We start from the raw sequence: 24,835 nt of genomic DNA on the forward strand, positions 1-24,835 counted from the left end.
GCCCCACTTTATAAGCCATTGCCCTTGTCATTTCCAGAAGAACGTCTACACTCTATCGCATGGCACCACAGACTGCCTTTCATCCCCGCTTTTTGCCTCAATTGCTACCCTTTCATTATTCCCTTCCAGTCACCTTGAACCCACTGCTCCAGTTCACCTACACTTTCATATCCAAATAACAACAATAGCAACAATAACACTATTTAATAGTAATGACAGTAGTGCTACTTCTTTCATAGTGTTTACCCTGTGCCTGGCACTGTTCTAAGAGCTTTATGTATACTAACTCATTTAATCTTCACAAGTACCCTATGAGATAGGTAGTATTTTAATCCCCATTGGATAGATGAATAAACTGCAGCACAGAGAGGTTAAGTAACTTTCCGAAAGTCACACAGCTAGAGTGTCAACTATTCCATGCCTCTGACTTTGAATACTCTGTTCCTTTTGCTTGGATTCCCTTCCCTTTCTCCCTTTACCTAAGTCCTTCAAACCTCACCTTGGATGTCACCTACTTTGAGAAGCTTCTTTACTGCATTTCCTTCTCTATCCCCTCCCCACTGCTTTAGTTTGAGTTAAGAATTTCTCTTATAAACTATGATTTAGAGAAGAGCTGAGCCCCCTTCTTTTGGAGAGAATCACTTCCCATAAGAGTCAGACTTTCCCAGAGGTATCTTTAGAAAGAGTGTTCCTGCATGTAGCAGTGAACCAAGGGGCGACTGTCAGGCTTGTTTGGGAACCTCTTCCCTTGATCACCTGAAGAAATACTCACCACCTTGAGTGAAAGGGGTGGGTAAGGACACACACTCTGGTTGCCCCTCTCTTCGGATCATTCTTACAAACTAATTGGAATTCTAATCACCTACTTTGTAAGACAAATATTAGGAGGTCACTCTACCCCTAGATGGTTGCCTTAGATTTTTTCCCCCAAATTATAGTTTCTTAAATATTTCCTAATAGGATTTTTAGGGCTTAACCTCAGTTTTCTAATTATTATATTTATAAGTTATGGTTATGAATTTTACTGCTCAAAACCACTGCTAACTAAATATTTGCTCCAGTATGTCTTTAATGGACATCTTTAAAAGATCCAGGGATTATTCATCCATGTATTAATTCAATATTTTATTAAGTGCCTTAGCAGGTGCCAAGCACTATGGGGATACAGATGGAATAACACGGGTCTACTCTCAAGGAGCTCACGGTCTTAGAGAGAAAGGGTAGAAATTCGACACATACTAAACGGGACTCAGGGAGCAAGACAGCTGTTTTTATCGTTGCATTATCTACAATATAGCCACATTTAACATTTATTATAACACCTAATCATTGTTAACGAATCCATTTTAAAGGTAATAACCAATGTTGTTCCTTAGAAACAAAATTTTTCCTATTTCTTTTACTCATGAAAAATTAAAATGATCATTCCTCTCTAGTAGTTAGGAGGGGAAAAAACCCAGCCAAGATAGTCATCTTATATTTTAACCCTGGCAGAGGATGTAAATGTGAAATAGGTGATATTTATTGATTTCACAGGATTGCTTGAAAATTGAAGATTATCTTTCAAATTTGTGCAAAGTCATCACCCTTCAGTCACTTAGAAAATTTTGTTCTCAGAGTCACTGCTTCGTTAAAAGCTTAGAGGACTGAGACGTATGTAAACTGCTAGGACAGATTATACAATGTCAAGATACACTCCGAGGAAGTCAGTGATTTCCATCAATCAAACGTGTGCCCGGAAAGGTTCTTGGATGATTGCACCCCAGGGTGCTGTCCAGGATCCACATCAAATACCAACATACTGACACATGGGTTAAGTCAGGCCCTACACCTGACCAGTCAACATAAAGGAATTGCATTTTAGAGACCAAAAGTTCTAGTGCAGGAAGGATTTAGAGAATATTATCAACACAAGTGACAGAAACGAGACCTTTGAGGTCTAAAGGAAGGGGCTGACCTGGCAAATACACGAATAGTATCAAGAACCCAAATCCTTGTGAAGCTGTACCAGGACCAAAATAAATATTAACACAATGTTTAACTGGAATCCACTGAAACTTTCCAAACTGGATGCAATGACAAAAAGTCCAAAGACTCATAACTTGTCCAGCCCCTAAACTACAGTACAGGAAAAAAATTATCCTAAACCTCAGCAAACAGAAAAGCTGAGAGGAATAATGGATGTTTTAATCCAGCCAAGAGTTCATACTTTATTTCTAAGCATCAATTCCAGCATTTCTTGATGGATGGGAAATTTAATGTGCTAAGATACAATAAAAGGTAGGGGTTGATAGTCAATAGAATTATTCAGGCAATGCCTTTTTTTTATTGTTTAAAAGGATCATCAAGGATAGACTTAAGTATACAGTTTTTTACTGTTCTCTTAAAAACAGCTTCATTGATATATTTAAAGAAGAATTTTCCAAGGGACTAATCAACATTATTGAAACAGCGAAGTCATGAAAGGAAATGAAAATGGCAAAATGACCTTGGAAGAGGCAAAGATGTCGGGGCTATCTGAAGGAGCAGGTTTGCTGGTGATCATGGGCATAAAGACAGTGTAGGAGGTAAAACTGCAGTTTGGTAGGAAAAAAAAAGGCAGAAGATAAACAGGATTGGAAAGGGGCAACACGGTCAAAGGCGGGTATCTGTGTTTTGCTTTTTTTCCCCCAGTAAGCTGGAGGGAAGAAGATGTCAGGCATATAGAGAAAAGGGACACGATGCTAAGTGTGGGAATTCACATGGGAAGATCTCCCATGGGAGGCCTCCCCATGGAGAGGTAGAGCACCTACACTCTGTATCTTCCAAGCCCTGTCCCACACCCTGGCTGGGACAAATCTGATTGTTTGTTCTACTATTTATTTGGACTCTTCCGTCCACTGCCTATACGGTAGCCGACCATAACAAAACTATTTACTACACATGGTTGTATTTCTATGCTTTATCCACTGAGGCCAGGGTCATATAGTTTATTTCCTTTACCCCTCTTACAAGGGGTTAAAATATGTTGATAATTAAGGTGATCAGGCCACAAACATGCTCAAGTCTCTCAAAAAGAATAATAACCAAATCCTTCCTCCACCCAGCCTTCCCTGCTGGCCACCACTGGATGTCCTTCAGTTCGCAGCCTAATGGCTGGAAGAGCAGTCTGTATTTTCGATGTCTACTGTCTTCCCTCCTCACTCTGCTGCCACCTACAATCTGTCCTCAAGGATCCACTGAAATTGCTCACTGAGCTCCACACCACCTTCCTCTTGCCTTTTTTTTTCATTTTTTTTTTCTTTTTTTTTTTTTTTGCGGTACGCAGGCCTCTAGCTGTTGTGGCCTCTCCCGTTGCGGAGCACAGGCCCCGGACGTGCAGGCTCAGTGGCCATGCTCACGGGCCCAGCCGCTCCGCGGCATGTGGGATCCTCCCAGACCAGGGCACGAACCCACGTCCCCTGCATGGGCAGGCGGACTCTCAACCACTGCGCCACCAGGGAAGCCCCCTCTTGCCTTTTTGATCTGGGTACTCCTCCTCATGCTGCAGCATCATCAGCTCCAAGGTTACACCCTTGTCATCTTCCATCCACAGTCTATTCATAATTTTCTCCCTTGGAGTAAATGACTAACTATATGCTGATCACTGTCATAGCTGTAGTTTTAACTCCACTCTTGCCCCTGAGCTGCTGTTTTTGCAATTACCTTTGAGAAAGTTTCAGCTAATTTTCTACCCCAACTGAAGCCTGCTTCTCCTCCTCTATTTCCTGTCTCAGTCACTGGCGCCACCGTTCTTTCACTCAGATGCCAAAGGCACAAACATCAGGATCGTCACTGATTCCCCTGTCAAGTCAGTTGGTCATTACGTGTGCTTGATTTTCTCGCTCAGACTCGTGTTCTCCTGCACAGGCTCACTGTTTCTGCCACTGCCAACATCATGGCTCTCACCGGGATGATCTAACTGGCCTTGTAACTGGATTTCCTGTCTCTAGGCTTAGTATGCTGGTGTGGAAAAGGACATGTTAGGGGGTCACACAAACCTAGGTTCGAATCCCAGTTTCCCCACTTTCTCACTGAGCACAGCAGGCATGTTATTTAAGCTCTGCCTTTTTCCTCTATAAAATGGAATAATACTATCTACTCATAACTTTACTGTGAGGACTTTGTGGACTAACGTATGTAACACTGTATGTAACATTTAGCACAATGCCTAGCACACACTATGACCTCAATAAATGTTGGTCCCTCCTCCCCGACCCCTCCGAATCACCTTCCATCGAAAACTCCCTAAAATTAGATTTTGATTCATTCATAAAGTGAGGTGTCACTGTTTATAAAATAAAAATAAATCTACACAATCAAGTAGACACTGATCTTCCCAGCCTCACTGCATGTCATTTCCTAACCGGATACCTGCTTTCAGCCGTTTAGGTGAAAACAGCTGCACATTTGTTGATCCAGCTCCCAGGAATGCAACCTGGTCCACGGTTTGCCAGGTAAACTACTCCAATGAAGCTTCTGCTTCAGTGGGAAGCCTTCCCTGTCTGTGGTTTAAAGATGAAACTTCGTGGGGGGAGGGCAATGTAATGTGTTTTAATGCCCTCTCCCTTCATGCTATCCTCACTAGAATGTGCAAAATTATTATCCTGTTTGGAATTCATTTTCTTCATCCTTCCTCCTCATTCTGGTGGTCTCTCTCATAGCATTTTCTAGAAATCTCTATTAGTACTTATTTCACCTGAACCAACCACTCACTGCTCCCCCTCTTTTCCAGATGTTTCCACCATGCCCTCCGTGTCTCATTCCGTAGTAAAGTCATGTGCCTGCATTCTCAGCCTTCTCACTGAAAACTCCCTTGACTGCCTGTCTCAAACCCATCACCTCCAGTGCCGTTTCCTCAGGTAGAAGCTGTTCATCACGGCGTATTCTATTTCACAACAGTGAGACAGACACTCAGCTTCTTACTTGCTCTCCAGGGCTGTTTCATGGCTCTTCAGCCCTCCAGGAAAAAGTCCTGCTTCTTTTAAGCTCAGGCCACTTGTCTGTACCACCTTTTACCTCTTTTGATCTCTCTTCCTAATTCACTGAAGACTTTAGCACCTGGGTCACCATCTTCTTCTCTATTCTTATTTTGCCATTATTATCCTGGCCCACTTCAAAGCACACAGCATACTAGAACCCTGACCTTTTATTTCCGTGACTACCTCATCTCCAGAGAACTACAACTTCACTGGACTTCAGCTACAGACATGACCACATCCTGGACCCTTTTTTTTTTTTTTTAATCACTTGGAATTATTTCAGTTGTGAAATGTTAAATCCAAACATCCCATTTTCTAACAATTTACTAATTCTAACAATTTCTAAAAATTTACTAATTCTCTTACCCAATTACTGTCTTCATAATGTTCTTTGATCTTATAGGGCCTTCCAATCCCCCTAATCCCTTTACTTTCTTTTTTTTTTTTAATTTATTTATTTTTGGCTGTGTTGGGTCTTTGTTGCTGTGCGTGGGCTTTCTCTAGCTGCGGCGAGCAGGGGCTACTGTTCGCTGCGGTGCGTGGGCTTCTCATTGCGGTGCCTTCTCTTGTTGCGGAGCACGGGCTCTAGGCACGTGGGCTTCAGTAGTTGTGGCGCACGGGCTTAGTTGCTCCGCGGCACGTGGGATCTTTCCAAACCAGGGCTTGAACCCATGTCTCCTGCATTGGCAGGCGGATTCTTAACCACTGCACCACCAGGGAAGTACTACTTTCTTTCTCTTTTCATTTCCTTCCTGCTCCAGCTTAGAATCCTTAGTCTAACATCAAACACTGTCTTGTCCACATCTCCAAATCCTATGTTCTGTTGTCCTTCCATCATATTATGGCAAAGCTCCAGCCCAGGGTCCAACTAACTGTCCATCTCATCCCTGTCCATATTTGTGCTGCCAAGCTCTCTCAGAGGAAGTCAGCCCTGAAGACTGATGCCACTAAAACATCCTGGTCTCCAACCCAACTGGGTCCTCCACACTGCCCGAGTCCATCTTTGTTTCCCTCATCAGCCCTTTCTGTTCTCTTCTGTGACCAACTGAAACCTGCTCCCTTCAGCACCTCCCTTCTGCTCCCTTCAGCACTTCCCACTCAGCAGAACACTTCATCTCCTACCTCACTGAGAAAACAGAATCAATCGAGAGTTCTCTCTGCTTTCATCCACCAAACCTACACACCATGTATATTTGCCCCCATCCTTTCCTGCTCCTCTGTTACACCAGAAAAAGGTGTCACTGCTCAAATGTAAAACTCACCCCCGCCTATGCTATGCATCCCATTCACTCCAACATTTTTGGGATCCTCTCTCTGCCTTATGCTTACAGGTTTTTTTCTACTCTTTTTCTTTACTGGCTCTTCCACAACAGCAATATCCTCAAGAGTCTCTACAGTCTTAAAAAAAAAAAAAAAAAAGGAAAGAATAGAAAGAAGAAGAAAAACCCTCTCTCCACTTTCCATCTTCCTCTCCCTGTAGCCAAGCTTCTGGATTTTTCTTCAGCACTTCCTGTTTTCCTCTCACTCCTTACCTCCTTAATCTGTGTTCCACTCTCAATGCACGCCAATGGGACTGTACTTGCCATGGGCACCAGTCGAGTTGCTAAATACAAGGGACATGTGACAGTCTCGATGCTACTTCTCTCAAGTATTTGTTACTGTTGATCACTCCCTCCTCTTTTGCCTTCTTAGTTTTATTATAGAAAATTTCAAACATATTTAGAAATAGAATATCCAACTTCAATATTTATCAATACATGGCTCATCCTATTCACCTACAACCACAAGCTCTCCCCTTCCCAAACGATTATTGTGAAGCAAATCCCTGACATCATGTAACGTCTTCTGTAAATATTTCTGTGTACCTCCTTCAAGGTCACACCACTTAAAATGATCACAATATCATTATGACACCTAAAATAATAATTCATCTCTATCAACAAATATTCAGTCAATATTCACATTTCCCTAAAAGCCTTCTAATTTTTTAATGGGCTGTTTGCTTGAATCAAGATCTTATACAGGACCCATATTGTGAGACTGGTTGAAATGTCTCAAGGTTTGTTTTGTTCTATTTTGTTTTGGCATATAGCTTCCACCTCTATTTCTTTCTTTTCCCTTGAAAAAAATTTTTTGGTTTTGTTGCTGAAATGAGATCAGCTGTCTTACAGATTTCCCCAGTCTGGAGTTGGCTGATTGCATCCCTGTGGTATTATTTAACATTTTGCATCTGTATCTCCTATTGCCTCTAAATTCAGAGATCTGGTAGATTGATAAGATTCAGATTTGATCTGGGGGACAAGCCTACTTCAAAAGTGGTATTGTATACTTCCATAATTATGAAGGTGGTTTCTATTTTTAAGACGTTATCAGCAATACCCATTGCTTAGATCATTAGTGGTTGCAAAATGATAATATTCAAATCCTATCATTTCTTCTTCCCATAATAGCTGGAATATGTCTATAAAGAAAAACTACTCCCATCAACTACTTAGTAACCCTGCAATACAAATCACAGAAAAGACAGAACAAATCTTTGACTCTTTCAGAATGACTGATTCTTTCCTTTAGTTATTAGTGCTTTGTTTTGTTTTTTAAAATAAATTATTTATTTTTGGCTGCATTGGGTCTTCGTTGTTGGGTCTTTGTTGCTGCACGCAGGCTTTCTCTACTTGCAGTGAGCAGGGGCTACTCTTTGTTGTGGTGCGTGGGCTTCTCATTGCAGTGGCTTCTTTTGTTGCAGAGCTCGGGCTCTAGGCACGCAGACTCAGTAGTTGTGGCTCACAGGCTCTAGAGCGCAGCCTCAGTAGTTGTGGTGCATGGGCTTAGTTGCTCCACGGCAAGTGGGATCTTCCCGGACCAGGGCTTGAACCCCATGTTCCCTGCATTTGCAGGCGGATTCTCAACCACTGCACCACCAGGGAAGTCCCTAGTTATTAGTTTTTAAAATAATCAGTTGGTCTCCCTGATATTCTCCAAAGATGACCAATGAGGTTTTATTTTTCTTTTTTCAGTATCATTATGAACTCAATCTATTACTTATAGACAGTAAAAGCTTATTCAGCTTGGCTTCCAAACTCTTTGACAAGAAATTCATAGCGTTTGCTAGCTTCCTTGTTTTCTATCATGATGAAATATTCCAAGCTCATTTTCTACATTTCCTGCTCCAGATCTAGAATCAGTAATTTCTTCCAGGATCTCTGGTTTCTTTTAGTGGAACTGGTATTTAGAAAGCACAATCTGGACCCCAGAAGAGTAAATGCCATTGGATTGGTCATTTGTTTCTAAAACTTTTTGGTAGATAGAGCTGTGAATATGTATTCTTTTGGATTTAGAGGTAACACACACCATGAGTTCTTACTGATAGGTCCAACTCCAATTTAGGATTATGACAGAGTTTTTACCTGACTTTGTGTATTTGCATCTCCTTTCAACCCTGCTGTTAATATGAATTCTCAATGACATCAACTCTCACAAACATCGATATCAAGATACAAATGCAACAGTATAAGAGACAGTAACAATATGACCGTCAGCAATATGAGTACTAGAAGTAGTTAAAGATTTTTGAGGGGAGTCCTGTTTATCCCTAAAATATATCTCGTTTGGAATGTAGAGTCAAAAATGCAGGGTTTTGAAGTCATTTAGAATTGTCCCACACTGTAAGGTTCTGCATCCAATCTGAGCCACACCTAAGCTGATTTCATGTTACTTCAATGAAAAAGAACCAATTGTAAAACTTATTTTGTTTTATAACTATGTAAAATATTTACATAGTTCTCAAACCAAACTGCCAAGGTATATTCAAAGAAGTATGGCTGTTCATTTCAGCCTCCAGTCTCTAAGTAATCATTTGTGTGTGTGTGTGGTTCATCTTTCCAACTTTTAAAAATGTATATGTAGATATTTAATTTAGGGAAGGAGGCAAGATAGCAGAATAGAAGGACTTGAGCTCAACTCCTCTCACGAAAACACCCAAATCACAGTTGACTGAACAGCCATCAACAAAAAAGACTTGAACCTACCAAAAAAGATATTCTACACATAAAGCCAAGGAAGAAGCCACAGTGAAATACTAGGAGGGGTGCTTTCACAGTATAATCAAATCTCATACCTGCCAGGTGGGCAATCCACAAACTGGAAAATAATTATACGGCAGAGGTTCTCCCACAGGAGTGAGAGTTCTGAGCCCCATGTCAGGCTCCCCAGCCTGGGGGTCTGGCATCGGGAGGAGGAGCCCCCAGAGCATTTGGCTTTGAAGGCCAGCAGGGCTTGAGTGCAGGAGCTCCACAGGACTGGGGGAAACAGACACTCCACTCTTGGAAGGCACACACAAGGTTTCATGTGCACTGGGACCCAGGACAAAGTAGTGCCTTCATAAGAGCCTGGGCCAGACCTACCTGTGGGTCTTAGAGGGTCTACTGGGGAGGTGGGGATCAGCTGTGGCTCACTGGGGGGGCAATGACACTGGTGGCGGAGGCCCCAGGGAAAATTCATCTGCATGAGCTCTCTCGGGGGTCACCATTTTGGCACCATGACCTGTCCCCACCCAGCAGCCTGCAGGCTCCAGTGTAGGGATGCCTCAGGCTAAACAACCAACAGGGTGAATACACAGCTCCATCCATCAGCAGACAGGCTGCCTAAAGTTGTCCTGAGCCAAAAGCCACCTATAAACACACCCCTTGACATGGCCCTGCCCCCGTCACCAGAGTGACAAGACCCAGCTCCACCTACCAGTGAGTAGGCACCAGGCCTTCCCACCAGGAAGCCTGCACAAGCCCCTGGACCAATCTCACCCACCAGGGGGCAGACACCAGAAGCAAGAAGAACTAAAGCCCTGCAGCCTGAGGAACAGAGACCACAAACACAAAAAGTTAGGCACAATGAGACGGCAGAGAAATATGTTCCAGATGAATGAACAAGATAAAGAACAACTAAATGAAGTGGAGATAGGCAACTACCTGAAAAAGAATTCGGAGTAATGATAGTAAAGATGATCCAAGATCTTGGAAAAAGAATGGAGGCACAGGCTGAGAGAATACAAGAAATGTTTAATAAAGAGCTGGAAGCTTTAAAGAACAAACAGAGATACAATAACCAAAATGAAAAATACACTAGAAGGAATCAATAGCAGAATAAATGAGGCAGAAGAACGAATAAGTGAGCTGGAAGACAGATCGGTGGAAATCACTGCTGCAAAACAGAATAAAGAAAAAAGACTTAAAAGAAATGAGGAAAGTCTAAGAGACCTCTGGGGCAACATTAGATGCACCAATATTTGCATCATAGGGGGCCCGAAAGGAGAGGAGAGAAAAGACCTGAGAAAATATTTGGAGAGATAATAGCTGAAAACTTCCCTAACATGGAAAAGGAAACAGTCACCCAAGTCCAAAAAGTGCAGAGAGTCCCAGACAGGATAAACGCAAGGAGGAACACACTGAGACAAACAGTAATCAAACTGACAGAAATTAAAGACAAAGAAAAAATATTAAAAGCAACAAGGGAAAAGCGACAAATAACATACGAGGGACCTCCCATAAGGTTATTAGCTGATTCAGCAGAAACTCTGCAGGCCAGAAGGGAGTGGCACAATATATTTAAAGTGATGAAAGGGAGCTTCCCTGGTGGTGCAGTGGTTAAGAATTTGCCTGCTAATGCACGGGACATGGGTTTGAGCCCTCGTCCGGGAAGATCCCACATGCCGCGGAGCAACTAAGCCCATGCGCCACAACTACTGAGCCTGCATGCCACAACTACTGAAGCCTGCTTGCCTAGAGCCCGGCTCCGCAACAGGAGAAACCACTGCAATGAGAAGCCTGCGCACCACAACGAAGGGTAGCCCCCGCTCGCTGCAACTAGAGAAAGCCTGCGTGCAGCAACGACGACCCAATGCAGCCAAAAATAAATGAATTAAAAAAAATAAAGTGATGAAAGAGAAAAACCTACAAGCAAGAATACTCTACCCATCAAAGCTCTCACTCAGATTTAACAGAGAAATCAACAGCTTCACAGACAAGCAAAAGCTAACAGAATTCAGCACAACCAGACCAGCTTTGGAACAGATGCTAAAAGAACTTCTCTAGGCAGAAAAGAAAAGGCCATAACTAGAAACAAGAAAATTATGAACAGGAAAGCTCACCGGTAAGGGCAAATATACAGTAAAAGTAGGAAATCATCCACAAACAAATATGATATCAAAACCAGCAATCATGAGAAGAGAAAACAAATGTGGGATATTGGAAATGCATTTGAAATTAAGAGACCAGCTACTTAAAACAAACTTGTATATACACAGACTGCTATATCAAAACCTCATGGTAACCACAAACCAAAAATCTACAATAGATACACACACACGAAAAAAGAAAAAGCAATCCAAACACAACAATAGTCATCAAATCACAAAAGAGAACAAAAGAGGAAGGGAAGAAAAAAGACCTACAAAAACAAATTCAAAACAATTAACAAAATGGCAATAAGAACATACATATCGATAATTACCTTAAACATAAACGAATAAGTGCTCCAACCAAAATACAAAGACTGGCTGAATGGATACAAAAACAAGACCCATATATATGCTGTCTATAAGAGACTCACTTCAGATCTAGGGACACATAGAGAGTGAAAGTGAGGAGACGGAAAAAGGTATTCCATGCAAATGAAAATCAAAAGAAAGCTAGAGTAGCAATACTCATATTAGACAAAATAGACTTTAAAATAAAGACTGTTACAAGAGACAAAGAAGGACACTACATAATGATCGAGTGATCAATCCAAGAAGAAGATATAACAATTGTAAATTGTAAATACATATGCACCCAACATAAGACCACCTCAATATATAAGCCAAATGCTAACAGCCATAAAGGGAAAATCGAGAGTAAGACAATAATACTGGGGGACTTTAACTCCCCACTTACATCAATGGACAGATCATCCAGACACAAAATCAATAAGGAAACACAGGCCTCAAATGACGCATTAGACCAGATGGACTTGATATTTATAGAGCATTCCATGCAAAAGCAGAATACACATTCTTCCAAGTGCACGTGGAATATTCTCTAGGATAGATCAAATGCTGGGCCATAAAGAAAGCCTTGATAAATTTAAGAAAACTGAAATCATATCAAGCATCTTTTCTGACTGCAATGCTATGAGATTAGAAATCAACTACAAGAAAAAAAACTGTGAAAACCATAAACACGTGTAGGCTAAACAATATGCTACTAAACAACCAATGGATCACTGAAGAAATCAAAGAGGAAAATTTTAAAAATACCTAGAGACAAATGACAATGAAAACACAACAATCCAAAACTTATGGGATGTGGCAAAAGCAATTCTCAAAAGGGAAGTTTATAGCAATACAATCTTACCTCAGGAAACAAGAAAAATCCCAAATAAACAATCTAAACTTACACCTAAAGCAACTAGAAAAAGAAGAATAAGCAAAACCCAAAGTTAGAAGAAGGAAAGAAATCATAAACATCAGAGCAGAAACAAATTAAATAGAGACAAAGAAAACAACAGAAAAGATCAGTGAAACTAAAAGCTGGTTCTTTGAAGAGATAAACAAAATTGACAAACCTTTAGCCAGAATCATCAAGAAAAAAAGAGGGCTCAAATCAATAACATTAGAAATGAAAAAGGAGAAGTTACAGCTGACATCACAGAAATACAAAGGATCACAAAAGACTACTACAAGCAACTATATGCCAATAAAATGTACAACCTAGAAGAAATGGGCAAATTCTTAGAAAGATACAATCTCCCAAACTGAACCAAGAATAGAAAGTATGAATAGACCAATCACAAGCACTGAAATTGAAACTGTGATTAAAAAACTCCCAACAACCAAAACTCCAGGACCAGATGGCTTCACAGGTGAATTCTATCAAACATTTAGAGAAGAGTTAACACCTATACTTCTGAAACTATTCCCAAATATTGCAGGGGAAGGAACACTCCCAAACTCATTCTATGAGGTATCACCCTGATACCAAAACCAGACAAAGATATCACAAAAAAAGAGACTTATATGCCAATATCACTAATGAACATAGACGCAAAAATCCTCAACAAAATATTACTAGCAAACCAAATCCAACAATACATTAAAAGGATCATACACCATAATCAAGTGGGATTTATCCCAGGGGTGCAAGGATTTTTCAATATCTGCAAATCAATCAGTGTGATGCACCACATTAACAAACTGAAGAATAAAAACCATATGATCATCTCAATAGAAGCAGAAAATGGTTTTGACAAAATTCAGCACCCATTTACGATAAAAAGTCTCCAGAAAGTGGGCATAGAGGGAACCTACCTCAACATAATAAAGGCCATATATGACAAAACCCACAGGTAACATCATACTCAATGGTGAAAAGCTGAAAGCATTTCCTCTAAGATCAGGAACAAGACAAGAATGTTCACTCTTACCACTTTTATTCAACATAGCTTTGGAAGTCCTCTAATCACAGCAATCAGAGAAGAAAAAGTAATAAAAGAAATCCAAGTTTGAAAAGAAGTAAAACTGTCACCATTTGCAGATGACATGATACTATATACAGAAAATCCTAAAGATGCTACCAGAGAACTACTAGAGCTCACAAACAAACTTGGTAAAGTTGCAGGATACAAAATTAATACACGGAAATCTCTTGCATTTCTATACACTAACAACAAAAGATCAGAAAGAGAAATTAAGGAAACAATCCCATTTACCACTGCATCAAAAAGAATAAAATACCTAGGAATAAACCTACCTAAGGAGGCAAAAGACCTGTACTTTGAAAACTATAAGACGCTGATGAAAGAAACTGAAGACGATACAAACAGATGAAAAGTTATACCAAGTTCTTGGATGGGAAGACTCAATATTGTCAAAATGACAATACTATCCAAGGCAATCTATAGATTCAATGCAATCCCTATTAAATTACCAATGGCATTTTTCATAGAACTAGAACAAAACTTTTTAAATTTGTACGGAAACCCATGAGACCCTGAATAGGCAAAGCAATCCTGAGAAAGAAAAACGGAGCTGGAGGAATCAGGCTCTCTGACTTCAGATTATACTACAAAGCTACAGCCATCAAAGCAGTATGGTACTGGCACAAAAACAGATATACAGATAAGTGGAACAGGATAGAAAGCCTAGAAATAAACCCATGCACCTATGGTCAATTAATCTATGACAAAGGAGTCAAGAAAATACAATGGAGAAAAGACAGTCTCTTCAGTAAGTGGTGCTGGGAAAACTGGACAGCTACGTGCAAAAGAATGAAATTAGCACACTCCCTAATACTGTACACAAAAATAAACACAAAATGGATTAAAGACCTAAATGTAAGATTGGACACTATAAAACTCTTAGAGGAAAACACAGGCAGAACACTCTGACATAAATCTCAGCAATATCTTTCTGGATCCACCTCCTAGAGTAATGAAAATAAAAACAAAAATAAACAAATGGGACCTAATGAAACTTAAAAGCTTTTGCATAGCAAAGGAAACCATAAACAAAACAAAAAGATAACCCACAGAATGGGAGAAAGTATTTGCAAACGAAGTGACCAACAAGGGATTAATCTCCAAAATATACAAATAGCTCATGCAGCTCAATATCAAAAAAAAAAAACCAATCAACGCAATCAAGAAGTGGGCAGAAGGTCAAAATAGACATTTCTCCAAAGAAGACATACAGATGCCCAAAAACCACATGAAAAGACGCTCAACTTTGCTAATTATCAGAGAAATGCAAATCAAAACTACAATGAGGTATCACCTCACACCGGTCAGAATGGCCATCATCGAAGTCTACAGACAATAAATGCTGGTGAGGATGTGGAGAAAAGGGAACCCTCCTACACTGTTGGTGGGAATATAAACTGGTACAACCATTATGGAGTACAGTATGGAGGCTCCTTAAAGAACAAAAACTAGAATTACCATATGATCTAGCAATCCCACTCATGGGCATATATCCAGAAAAAACCATAATTCGAATAGAAACATGCACCCCAATGTTCACTGCAGCACTATTTACAGCAGCGAAGACATGGAGGCAGTCTAAATGTCCATCAACAGAAGAATGGATAAAGAAGATGTGGTACATATATATACAATGGAATATCAGCCACAAAAAAGAGTGAAATAATGCCGTTTGCAGCAACATAGGTGGACCTAGAGATTATTATACTAAGTGAAGTCAGAGAAATACAAATATCATATGATATCACTTATGTGGAATCTAAAAAAATGATACAAATGAACTTATTTACAAAACAGAAACAGACTCACAGAGTTCAAAAACAAATTTATGGTTACCAAAGGGGAAAGGTCGGGGGAGGGATAAATCAGGAGATTGGGATTAATGTGTACACACTACTTTATATAAAATAATCAACAAGGACCTACTGTATAGCCCAGCTCAATATTCTGTAATAACCCATATGGGAGAAGAATCTGAAAATGAACTGAATCACTTTGCTGTATACCTGAAACTAACAAAACATTGTAAATCAACTATAAAATAAAAATTAAATTTAAAAAATATATAAGTAAATATTAAATGGTGACAACATACTATTTACGTTTCTCATTTAAAAATATAGTGACCTCTATATTCTAGAGATCACTTCATAATAAGCATATGGACATCTTCATTTCTTTTCTACATCTGAATAGTACTCCTTCATGTGGATGTATCATACTTTTGATTTGTCCAGTGTCCTATTGATGGACTTCTGGGGTTTTTCCAATGTTTTGCTATTCAAGGTAGTCTTTGAACAAATATCCCTCTGCATAAGTCTTTTTCTTATTTATTGCTAGTACATCTTTGGCATAGAATCCTAGAAGCGGGAATTGCTGTCAATGAGCAAATATGCATTCATCATTTTTAGATATTGCCAAATTCCCCTCCATTAGCGTTGTATCATTTGCATTTCCAATGACAATGTATTAGAATGGTTGTTTTCTTTTGGTCTCCTCACAGAGTATGTTATCTTTTGGATTTGTGTCAGTCTCATAGTTGAGGTTTCTCAGCTTGGTTTGAGTGTGAATTTCTAAGTGTGGTTGTTTTTCATACAGTTAACAGCCAATTCTGTCATCTTGACACAGTCCTCTCCATTAATACCCAGGAAGCCCTATACGCAAACAATTCTAATTTTTTCCTATTTCTTGGGTTGTTACTTTTTAATCTTTTTTTTCTACCTCCATTTCTCCTGTTTATTTCCTAAATATTTCTCTTTCTCTGCATTGGGTTTTAGCATTTCTTTTAAAGTCCACTCCTTGGACTTAATAAACGTTCTGATTGCAACTAGGTCCGTATGAGCAGCCCAAAGCGCTCCCTCTGCTTCTGTCCCAATTATCAAACTGCGTAGTGAAGGCTGTGAATTGTGCCTCCCAGACACCTTAAATACGACCCGTACATCACTCCTCAGCAACATGCACCTCCTTGGGTGTTCTCCACCGCAATGAATGCCACTACAGATCTCCAGTTGCCCCAGTCTTAAACCTGGGTTTCTTCCTGCTGACTCCCTCTCTCACCTTCCTTGTATCAAATCAGTCACCAGTTTCTGTGGCTTTTACCTCATAAATGATTCTCAAATCCATCTACGTCTCTCCATTCCAAACTACTGATCTAAGCCACTGTCATTTCTTCCCTGGACTCCTGCACCTTCCTTCCAGGTGGCTTTTGCTAGTTTTTCTTGCTCCCAAACATGGTCAGAATTACTTGTGAAAGCACAAATAGGATGGTGCCATTTACTAGCTTAAAAACCATCAAAAACGCAAAAATAACCCAAAACCAAGAAACCCAAGTCCCAAGTCCTGTATTTCCATAGGTACAGATGTATGTGAGTAAGTACTGCAATGCTCTGGACACTCAACACTAAACTGATAGCAGAGGGTACCTGGGATGGAAGGCAATGAAGGCGATGTCAGGGGCAGGCTTAGTATTGGTGAAGGAGGACTTGTTTTATCATTATTTGCATTGTTTGAATTTTTACAATTAGAGTGTTCTCCAGTATTACTTATATATGTTAAAATAGATAAAACGGACTGAGAAAGTGAGGCTTAACTAGCTCTGAGGCAGGTCGGATTCACCAGAAGGTTGTACAAATTCCTAATGCCAGGTCTCCTGGAAGAGACTAAAGGTTCCCTACAACTACTCCCAAGAGACAAAATTGTCCTCTTCCCCTATGTATTTCCTGGGAATGTAAATCAAGGTTTTCTTACCTTTGTGGTCCACAGTTTGACGGTCCAGTCGAACGACGACGTGACAAACAGGTGTGAAAAGTCGATTGGGCCCACTGCCATGTGGCAGTTAATTCCTGTCACTGGCCCTTGGTGGCCTTCGAAGACTTCCCCAATACCTGCTTTGCTGCACAAAGACCACACAAGAGCAGAGTTTCAGTGACCTTCGCAAAGCACTGATTACTTTACAAAAACCAGGCTTGTTTCTGCGTGATTACTTCTCCATGATTTAGCACAGCCATAAACCATCAGACATGAAACCACTTTCGGTTACCCTGAGAGAAATAAATGCTAAACTACTCTTAGTGACTAAAAAGACAATATAGGGTGATACCATCTTTTTAATCTTCAGAAGTTAATATCAAATTTTTATCATTTAACCCTTTTTCAGGAGTGCCTCAAAGCCCATCACTGTGGTTGCAGCTGCTTTGATGCAAAACACATACAGCCGGTCCTCTATGACCGCAGACGCGGAGCCCGCGATATGGAAGTCTGACTGTATTGTGCCGTTTTATAGAAGGGACTTGAGCATCCTCGGATTTTGGTACCTGCAAGGGCTTCTGGAACCAATTCCTCGTGGATTCGGATGCCAGGGGACGACTGTACACTCAGATCTCAAAGCTTTCATATTTATAATAAGATGATTCTACTCTCGTGGTGACTTTGACACAACTCCCATTTTAACTCCTTTCAGGGAGCCTATTGGCTATAAAACTCCATATATCCTTGAATACATGCATTTACCCTTTTGAGAAAAAGTTCTTAAACTAAGCTGACATACCTGAAAATGTAAAACTTTGTGGAAACCCTTGTCACCACAAAATAATAGGCAAAATAACTTAAATGTCATATGGAGAAAATGTTTTCACTGAAAGCAGAAGAGTAATTTACAAATCCGCTAAATGTAAATTCCGTAAGGGCTGGTGCCTTGTTTAGCATGCAGTAAGTGCTCAATAAACATTTGTTGAACAAAACAGCAAAGAAAGAGGCAAACTTACGCCTTTTTCCCCAACAGGAGCACATTTGAGAAATGGCGATACAGTTTGAAAGTTATCCACAGACATATGTCGTTTATTTAACTAAGCTGGGATTGTTCCCAGCCCCTATTATCCCACAATAGTCTGCACACAATCACACCCAATTAGAAAATATACCAAAATGCTGTATTTTAAAAATTCACGTGCACAAGGTTATAAATATGACAAATACAGAGGGATTGTGGAATCCATATATTATGTCACAAAGAGTGAGAATGCATTAAGTTATTAAAGAATGTAGGCTTCTGGAGCACCAGTAAACGTCAGTGTGCTAAGGAAAATTTGAAATCATGAGCCAAGTGCTGCAGCATGTGTTCCATGTAACAGGCACTCAAAAATTATGCCTGGTCAAACTGCTAACAGCAGTTCCACACGTGATCATTTACATTTGTCCTAGAGAACATGAGGAACTGATCTTTGAAGTGGCCCCTGGTGAGACTCCATTTGCTCTTAACAGCATCCTGAAAGGGTTTATAGGGTGCAAAATAAAGAACTTATTTAATTTATGGAAGTGGATTTGCACCTTTTCCATGTTAGGTGAAACACAGAAATTTCGCACCTCTCCCCTGTAGCCCTAGGTAACCCACTTAAGATCACTATGAAGCCCAATGCCTACGACTTTACAACTCTACTGAGATCTGTATTTTATATTTCAGATAGATGGACCAATGTGAAAAGCAAAATCAAGCTCACTGTAAAATGATTTGTGGTTTGTACCTTAGGTACCCTTCCTTTGAACCACAGTGCATCTTCTGATTGTGTTCGAAAAGGACAATAGCCACAGAACAAAAATATTCACCATGTAAATGGTTATTCACATTAGAGAAAATTTTTTAAAATCTGAAAGTTATCAATGAACATGTTCTATAGCCCTCACAGATAATTAAAGCCTTGGGCTAAGTCAACCGAACCTGTGCCCTGTCGATTCTAAAAAGTATGTAGATAAACCTGTGAGTCTGTCTGGCCCACTGTTGCTCTCTGTGCCTCTCTCATGCCACTTACGACATTCTACCCGTCTTGCAGATGTTTGTGTGCTTACCTTTCCCACCATCATCAGTTTCTTGAAGATAGGAACAGGTTTAAATGATGTCTGCATGCCTGGCAACATCTAGCAATGCACTTTGCTGAGAGCAGTTGTGCAGCGAACGTTTCCATGAATGAACAACTCTATCAGATCTTTCTATGCTTTCATAAAACTGATGTGTGGTTTTAGCCAATACTTATGAAGTAGGACTATTGGGCATGGAATTATGAGGCACATCTTCCTAGTCATCTTTTACTCATGTGAGCAGGGAAAATACTGCTTGTTTCTGTGGAGAGCACAGTAGGAACTTCACAGCCTGTACTGTGTGAATGGAAAAATCATATAGCTGAGCCACGGATGCCTGTTATTTCTACAAATCACAAATACACTGGAGTATGAACCTGGAACAATTTCTGGTTCCTCATTCAATCTAAATAGCCTGTGGTGAGTGCAAGAGATGAAAAATGAATTGAATTAGAACTACTAAAGTGAAAGAGAAATAACACACCAAGGTGAACACAGTGAACCTTTCAAAAGCTGTGAGTCCATTCATTAAGTCTTGCATGTAATTTTATAACCCAGTCTAAATTATCGAGTTCCACTTTTTCCTGAGATTTTTCCAGGAGCACCTGCCAATCTCTCAACCAAGACAGGATTCTTATCACCTGGGATCTTCATTCTGCCTTATGTATCTCATACTATTTCAGCCTCTGATTGAGAGGAAGGGCCCTAAGGCACTTCTCTATATTATTTGGTTGTTGTCATTCTTTATTCCCCATATAAATTTTTAACTCCTCACTTACTATGTGCCACACACCAGGCAGGAAACCAATGACGAAATGGAAATAGTTTAGTAAGAGAAAAATGGAAGATGACTGAATAGTTGAAATAAAATGGGATGAATGCTAATGTAGAAGTGATATGAAAATATATAAAACAATAAACCTATCTGACAGCTTGTAGTCCTATCCCATTTATTCCACTTTAATTTTCTCCATAGTACTTATCATCTTACACCACATATTCACCTGTTTATTATTTTACTGTCATTCACCCTCAACCAGAATATGAACTCCAGGTCTGTTTTGTTCCTTACTGCATCCTTATGACATGGTGGTGCCTGGCACATGGTAGGTTCTTAGGAAATATTCCTTGAAAGAATGAATGAATGAAGGGAATGAAAATGCTACGGAAACATAAAGAGCGAAATGATTTTCTTTGTCCAAGAGAGTCAAGAGAGGCTTCAGTGTGGAAAGACCTTTGTTCTGGCTCTTGAAGGGTGAGAGGGAATTAACCAGTCCAAGATGGGAGAAATACCAGACCCAGCGGGAGAAACCGAATGTACAAACTCACAGAGGTGTGGTGGGATCAGCCATATTGGGGGATGGGTGCGTGGCTGGAGCCTGAAGGCTGAGGCTGGGAAGGGGCAGGTAGTCAAGGGTAATCAAGAATCTTCTATGATATGCTAAGAAGCTTGGACTTTTTTCCTTCAGGCAATGTGAACCATCAAAGGCTTACAAATGGCTAAAGCCTTACAAAGGCTTACAAATGGCATCCTTAGAGCAGAAGGATGCTATAAAATCGTGAAGACATGAGGCTGTGATTTGCATTTCTTCAGAAATGCCTTTCTCATAACGCAAGGTGGTTATAATCCAGAAAGCGATAACAGACTTTTGGAAATGAAGAACACGTCATCGGTAAGAAAACAGAAACTCACCTTCCATGACGACAGGCCGTGTAGACTGTACCCTCCTCGCTGCCAACCACGAAGTTATTGACGTCTCCCGTTGGGAAAGCCATTCCGGTAACAGCCACAGGCTTGGACTTATTGTACACCAGCTCCATGCTCTCCTACCAAAACATGGCGTGGTTACATCCCCTCTGTCAACTCCTTGCCATGCCAAAGATAGCACGGAAAAATCATTTGACTAAATCGCCTGTTTGCTTTTCACACAGCGTTACAAAAGACCCCGGCTGTGCCAGAAACCACGCTTTACTGCCCCTGACATTCATGCTTCTGTGTATCTCTGGTTTCAGGCCGGCTGTATTTCATCAGTGTGTGTGCTGCTTCTGAAGTCAGGCAGAGATGACAGGTGAGAATTTTGAAACTAATGGTGCAGAAACTAAAGATAATACTGTAATGGTTACACTTGTCAGCCCCAGGCTCTAATACAACATACAATACCCTTATATTTACAAACATTTTCAACATCAATTGTTCGTGAGAATACACTTGTATTAATATCAGATGTACTAAGCACGTTTGTCAAAGCAGGAGTGTGTGTCCTCCATGGACTGAAACCAGAAAGTTGTCACTCAGGTCATAAAAACCAGATTTCAACAGGGACTAGATTTCATGAAGGGCAGACACTGGGTGTGTAGGCTCTAAGCCTGCAAAAGACAATGTTTAAATAAGTCTTTAAAATGGTAAATGAGAGTCTTTATTTTATCTAAAATGATTTTCAAAATTGGGAATTCAAGTGTATTTTAAAAGACATTCTGCTGAATTAAGTTTAACGACAGTGAAGAACAGTTAAGTATAACTAACATCCTTGAGTATTTCTGGCTATTTACATCAAACAGCCTGCTTTGTGCACCTAAAGTAACTTTAAAACAACATTCTAGGGGATCATGTCATTCTGTTTGGAAGTTTAGTCTTTTTTTATGCAAACAAATAAACCTAGTCATCGCAGCTAAGGAGTCCATAAATCGGAAGCACATGCTAACAGTCTGGGAAGCGCAGACCACGTGGTCATGTGACATGCCTGCAGTTTGTGAGATCCAGATGCAGCGAGTGCTTTAGTGAGGGGATGCTGTGACACTGTAATACAGAAACCTAGACCAACCGGGGGTCTGCTCCATGGCTAAAATTAGCAGAGGGAAGGTACAGTCTCTTGGTCACCCACTTGGGACAGAGAGGGAATAGGGCAACTGTTGTCTGTTCCCATGTCTGCCTGCCATCCACAGCCATGCCACGAAATGCTCCATCTCTGTACAGAGACAGGCGTCTGCGGGCATGCCAAAACTAATAAAAATGGTCATGTAGCCCCCGTACGACTGGCTTTAACCTAAACAAACACACATTTAATCAGCAAAATGGGCAATTAAAAATTCCTAATTAGAGGGTTCACTCATATCTGTTTGCTTTTAAAAGAAAACAACATATTGCTGAGAAATTTAAGACAAAGCTATAAAACACCCACACACAACTCCCAACTTGTATAAATGTTAAAGATCAGCAAAAATAGAGGAACTTAAATTGTAAGGAACTTATTAGCTCTCCCCCCACACTAAAATTATAAAAAGAACTTCTTTAGTCTTAGTATTCTCTTCATCTGTATTTTGTGGAAACTTATAGCGAGGTTCCTTTCAGCTTCCACATTTCCTTATGTATCCTGAAACTTCTAATGTCTTCCAAAATTGTGACAGAGACATTCCAGCATCGTTATTCCAGGAAAGGGAATAGGAATGTTAAAATTGAGAAGTATATCCTAGATATCTTTTACAATTTTCTTGATGTTTCCTCACATTGTCAAAGGCTATAACAGGAAATTCTTCTCTGTTTTTAGCTGGAGGACAGTGAAGTACTTTTTTCCCCAAGAAATGTGGAAAGAGTGTGGATATGTGTGTATTTATCTGTGGATATGAGTGGTGTCTTCCGTGTGAGTGTACATACATATATTCTGAAAGTTGCACTTAGATGCCTCCCCCCAATGGTCTCTTGCACTTCTGCTCCTTTGTTTAGCTCGCATTACTGTAATCAGGAGCAGTTTGGAAACCTTGGAACTTTTTCATTTTCAACTTCTTGTTTTTTGAGCAAGGAATGGCAGGAGCCACCCTAAGAAACATTCCAGAGGAGAAAACAGATGGTTGGACAAATTCTTCAAACACACAAGGCAGTTGTCTAGGCTACAGATACAAGCGAGGGCTTGGATTTCTGTTTTGCTGGGATACCTTTTCTCCAAGGCAAGGACCCATCAGGGATCGCTCCGCTGAGTTCCAACCCCGTTTATATTTGTTTAACAATGCTGTAGGGTAAGTACAATTCCTACCACAGCCAACTTCCATAATTACTATGCTTTAAAATGGATTATTTCATTTTCACTTGAAACTGACCTAAGGATTAACGTATTACAATAATTACATGATTTGCGGTAAAGGAAATGGGTTTGGCTTCAAGAGGAGGCTGCTGAAAACAGGCACCACTCTTTCAAGTGCACACATTGATTTTAGGTCCTATAGGATGTGAGAGTTTGGCTTTTAGGAACTCTGTTCCATTAGGCAGGTTATCTCTTTTAACCAAGATGCTTTATGTGTAGGGGAAAACAAACCCACCTGTGGAGTGGAGAGCATGTCCAGGCTCCAGGAACACATTTTACCATCAGTAGAGACAGTGATGAGGTTATGAGCATTCTGGGTCCCAACAACATTTACACAGTACACGGGATGCTGCAGAAACATAAACATGGAGGATCAAACCCTGATCCAAGAGGAAATGCTTACATCTGAGTGTCAAACACATTACTCTAAAACAAGGGTTAAGGAGTGACATAATCCCACAATAATACAAGCCTCAGGTCATTTGCCACTTTTGATTTGAACCTGATTTCTTTTTAAAAGCTCTGGCAGCAACACGTCGTAGTGGAAATACTCAGAAAGCTTCACCTTGCTCGGTCAGATGCAGTACAATGGAGCTGAAGCAAACGGGAGCAAATGAGGATTGATGGGACAGAAGGTGCACGGGGAGGTGAATGTGTATTACTTGAATGAGGCTCCACCACATAGTCTGGCTTCTAACCTCACCATGAGTGACGGAAAAAGACAGTCTTCAAAAGGGTAGAACAACTGCCTTTTGGAAGGAGTGTTAACTAACTCTGGAGTTTAGTGCGTTATAGCCACAGTGCCAGACATTTGTTAACATGCTTTATAAAAAGTGGTTAATATTCATCAGCCTCTTTGATTTGAGGGAGAGATACCGGTGGTGGAAATTATTGGCACAAGGAACCGAGTAAGATTAAATTACGTTTCTTTATGTTGCTGTAAAACCTAGGATAATGATAGATTTATTTCTCAAAATATTGTTTAGGGTTGTACGGAGGCTTAGATTTGGCCAGGGCCTTGAGAAAGGTCCCTTAAACATCCCAGGAATCATAAGCAAGATGCTCTAACCTTTTGTCATAATGCAAGAAGGTTATGCTACTCTGTAGAATCCTCAATGGTAGGCTAAAATCATTTGCAGCTGCACATTAAATACTAAATGCAAGGTTAGCAGAAGCACAACGTAGCAGTAATTTGGGTTAGATTTCAGGCAGCTTAGCCATCAGTGGCCAAACCACAACTTAGTCGATGCTTCTCTGTGCAAATAGCTGACAGTCTGAGTCTTTCTCTTGATGAGTTACTGTCCATAATACCTAGCCACAACAACAATGAAACAATCTCTAATATTGCAAAGTTGGTATTATATAAAGGATGGTTCCCAAACTATTATCATATAAACTCCTGGT

The 24,835-nt window shown here is 40.3% G+C and overlaps 1 protein-coding gene across 15 annotated transcripts in view; it reads right to left on the bottom strand.

Annotated features, from left to right (window-relative positions):
• The window catches only part of DYNC1I1 (dynein cytoplasmic 1 intermediate chain 1), a 526,791-nt gene that overhangs the window by 60,899 nt on the left and 441,057 nt on the right, over positions 1 to 24,835 (bottom strand). For all 15 annotated transcript variants that reach the window (XM_060020483.1, XM_060020482.1, XM_060020487.1 and 12 more), the window contains 3 exons: positions 23,667 to 23,780; positions 21,049 to 21,182; positions 17,253 to 17,397 (listed from right to left, as the gene is read on the bottom strand). In XM_060020483.1, the coding sequence (XP_059876466.1) occupies positions 17,253 to 17,397; positions 21,049 to 21,182; positions 23,667 to 23,780 (393 nt within the window). The remainder of the gene's footprint in view (positions 1 to 17,252; positions 17,398 to 21,048; positions 21,183 to 23,666; positions 23,781 to 24,835) is intronic.

This window comes from Delphinus delphis, chromosome 9 (assembly GCF_949987515.2).
Source record: "Delphinus delphis chromosome 9, mDelDel1.2, whole genome shotgun sequence".
Lineage (NCBI taxonomy): Eukaryota > Metazoa > Chordata > Mammalia > Artiodactyla > Delphinidae > Delphinus > Delphinus delphis.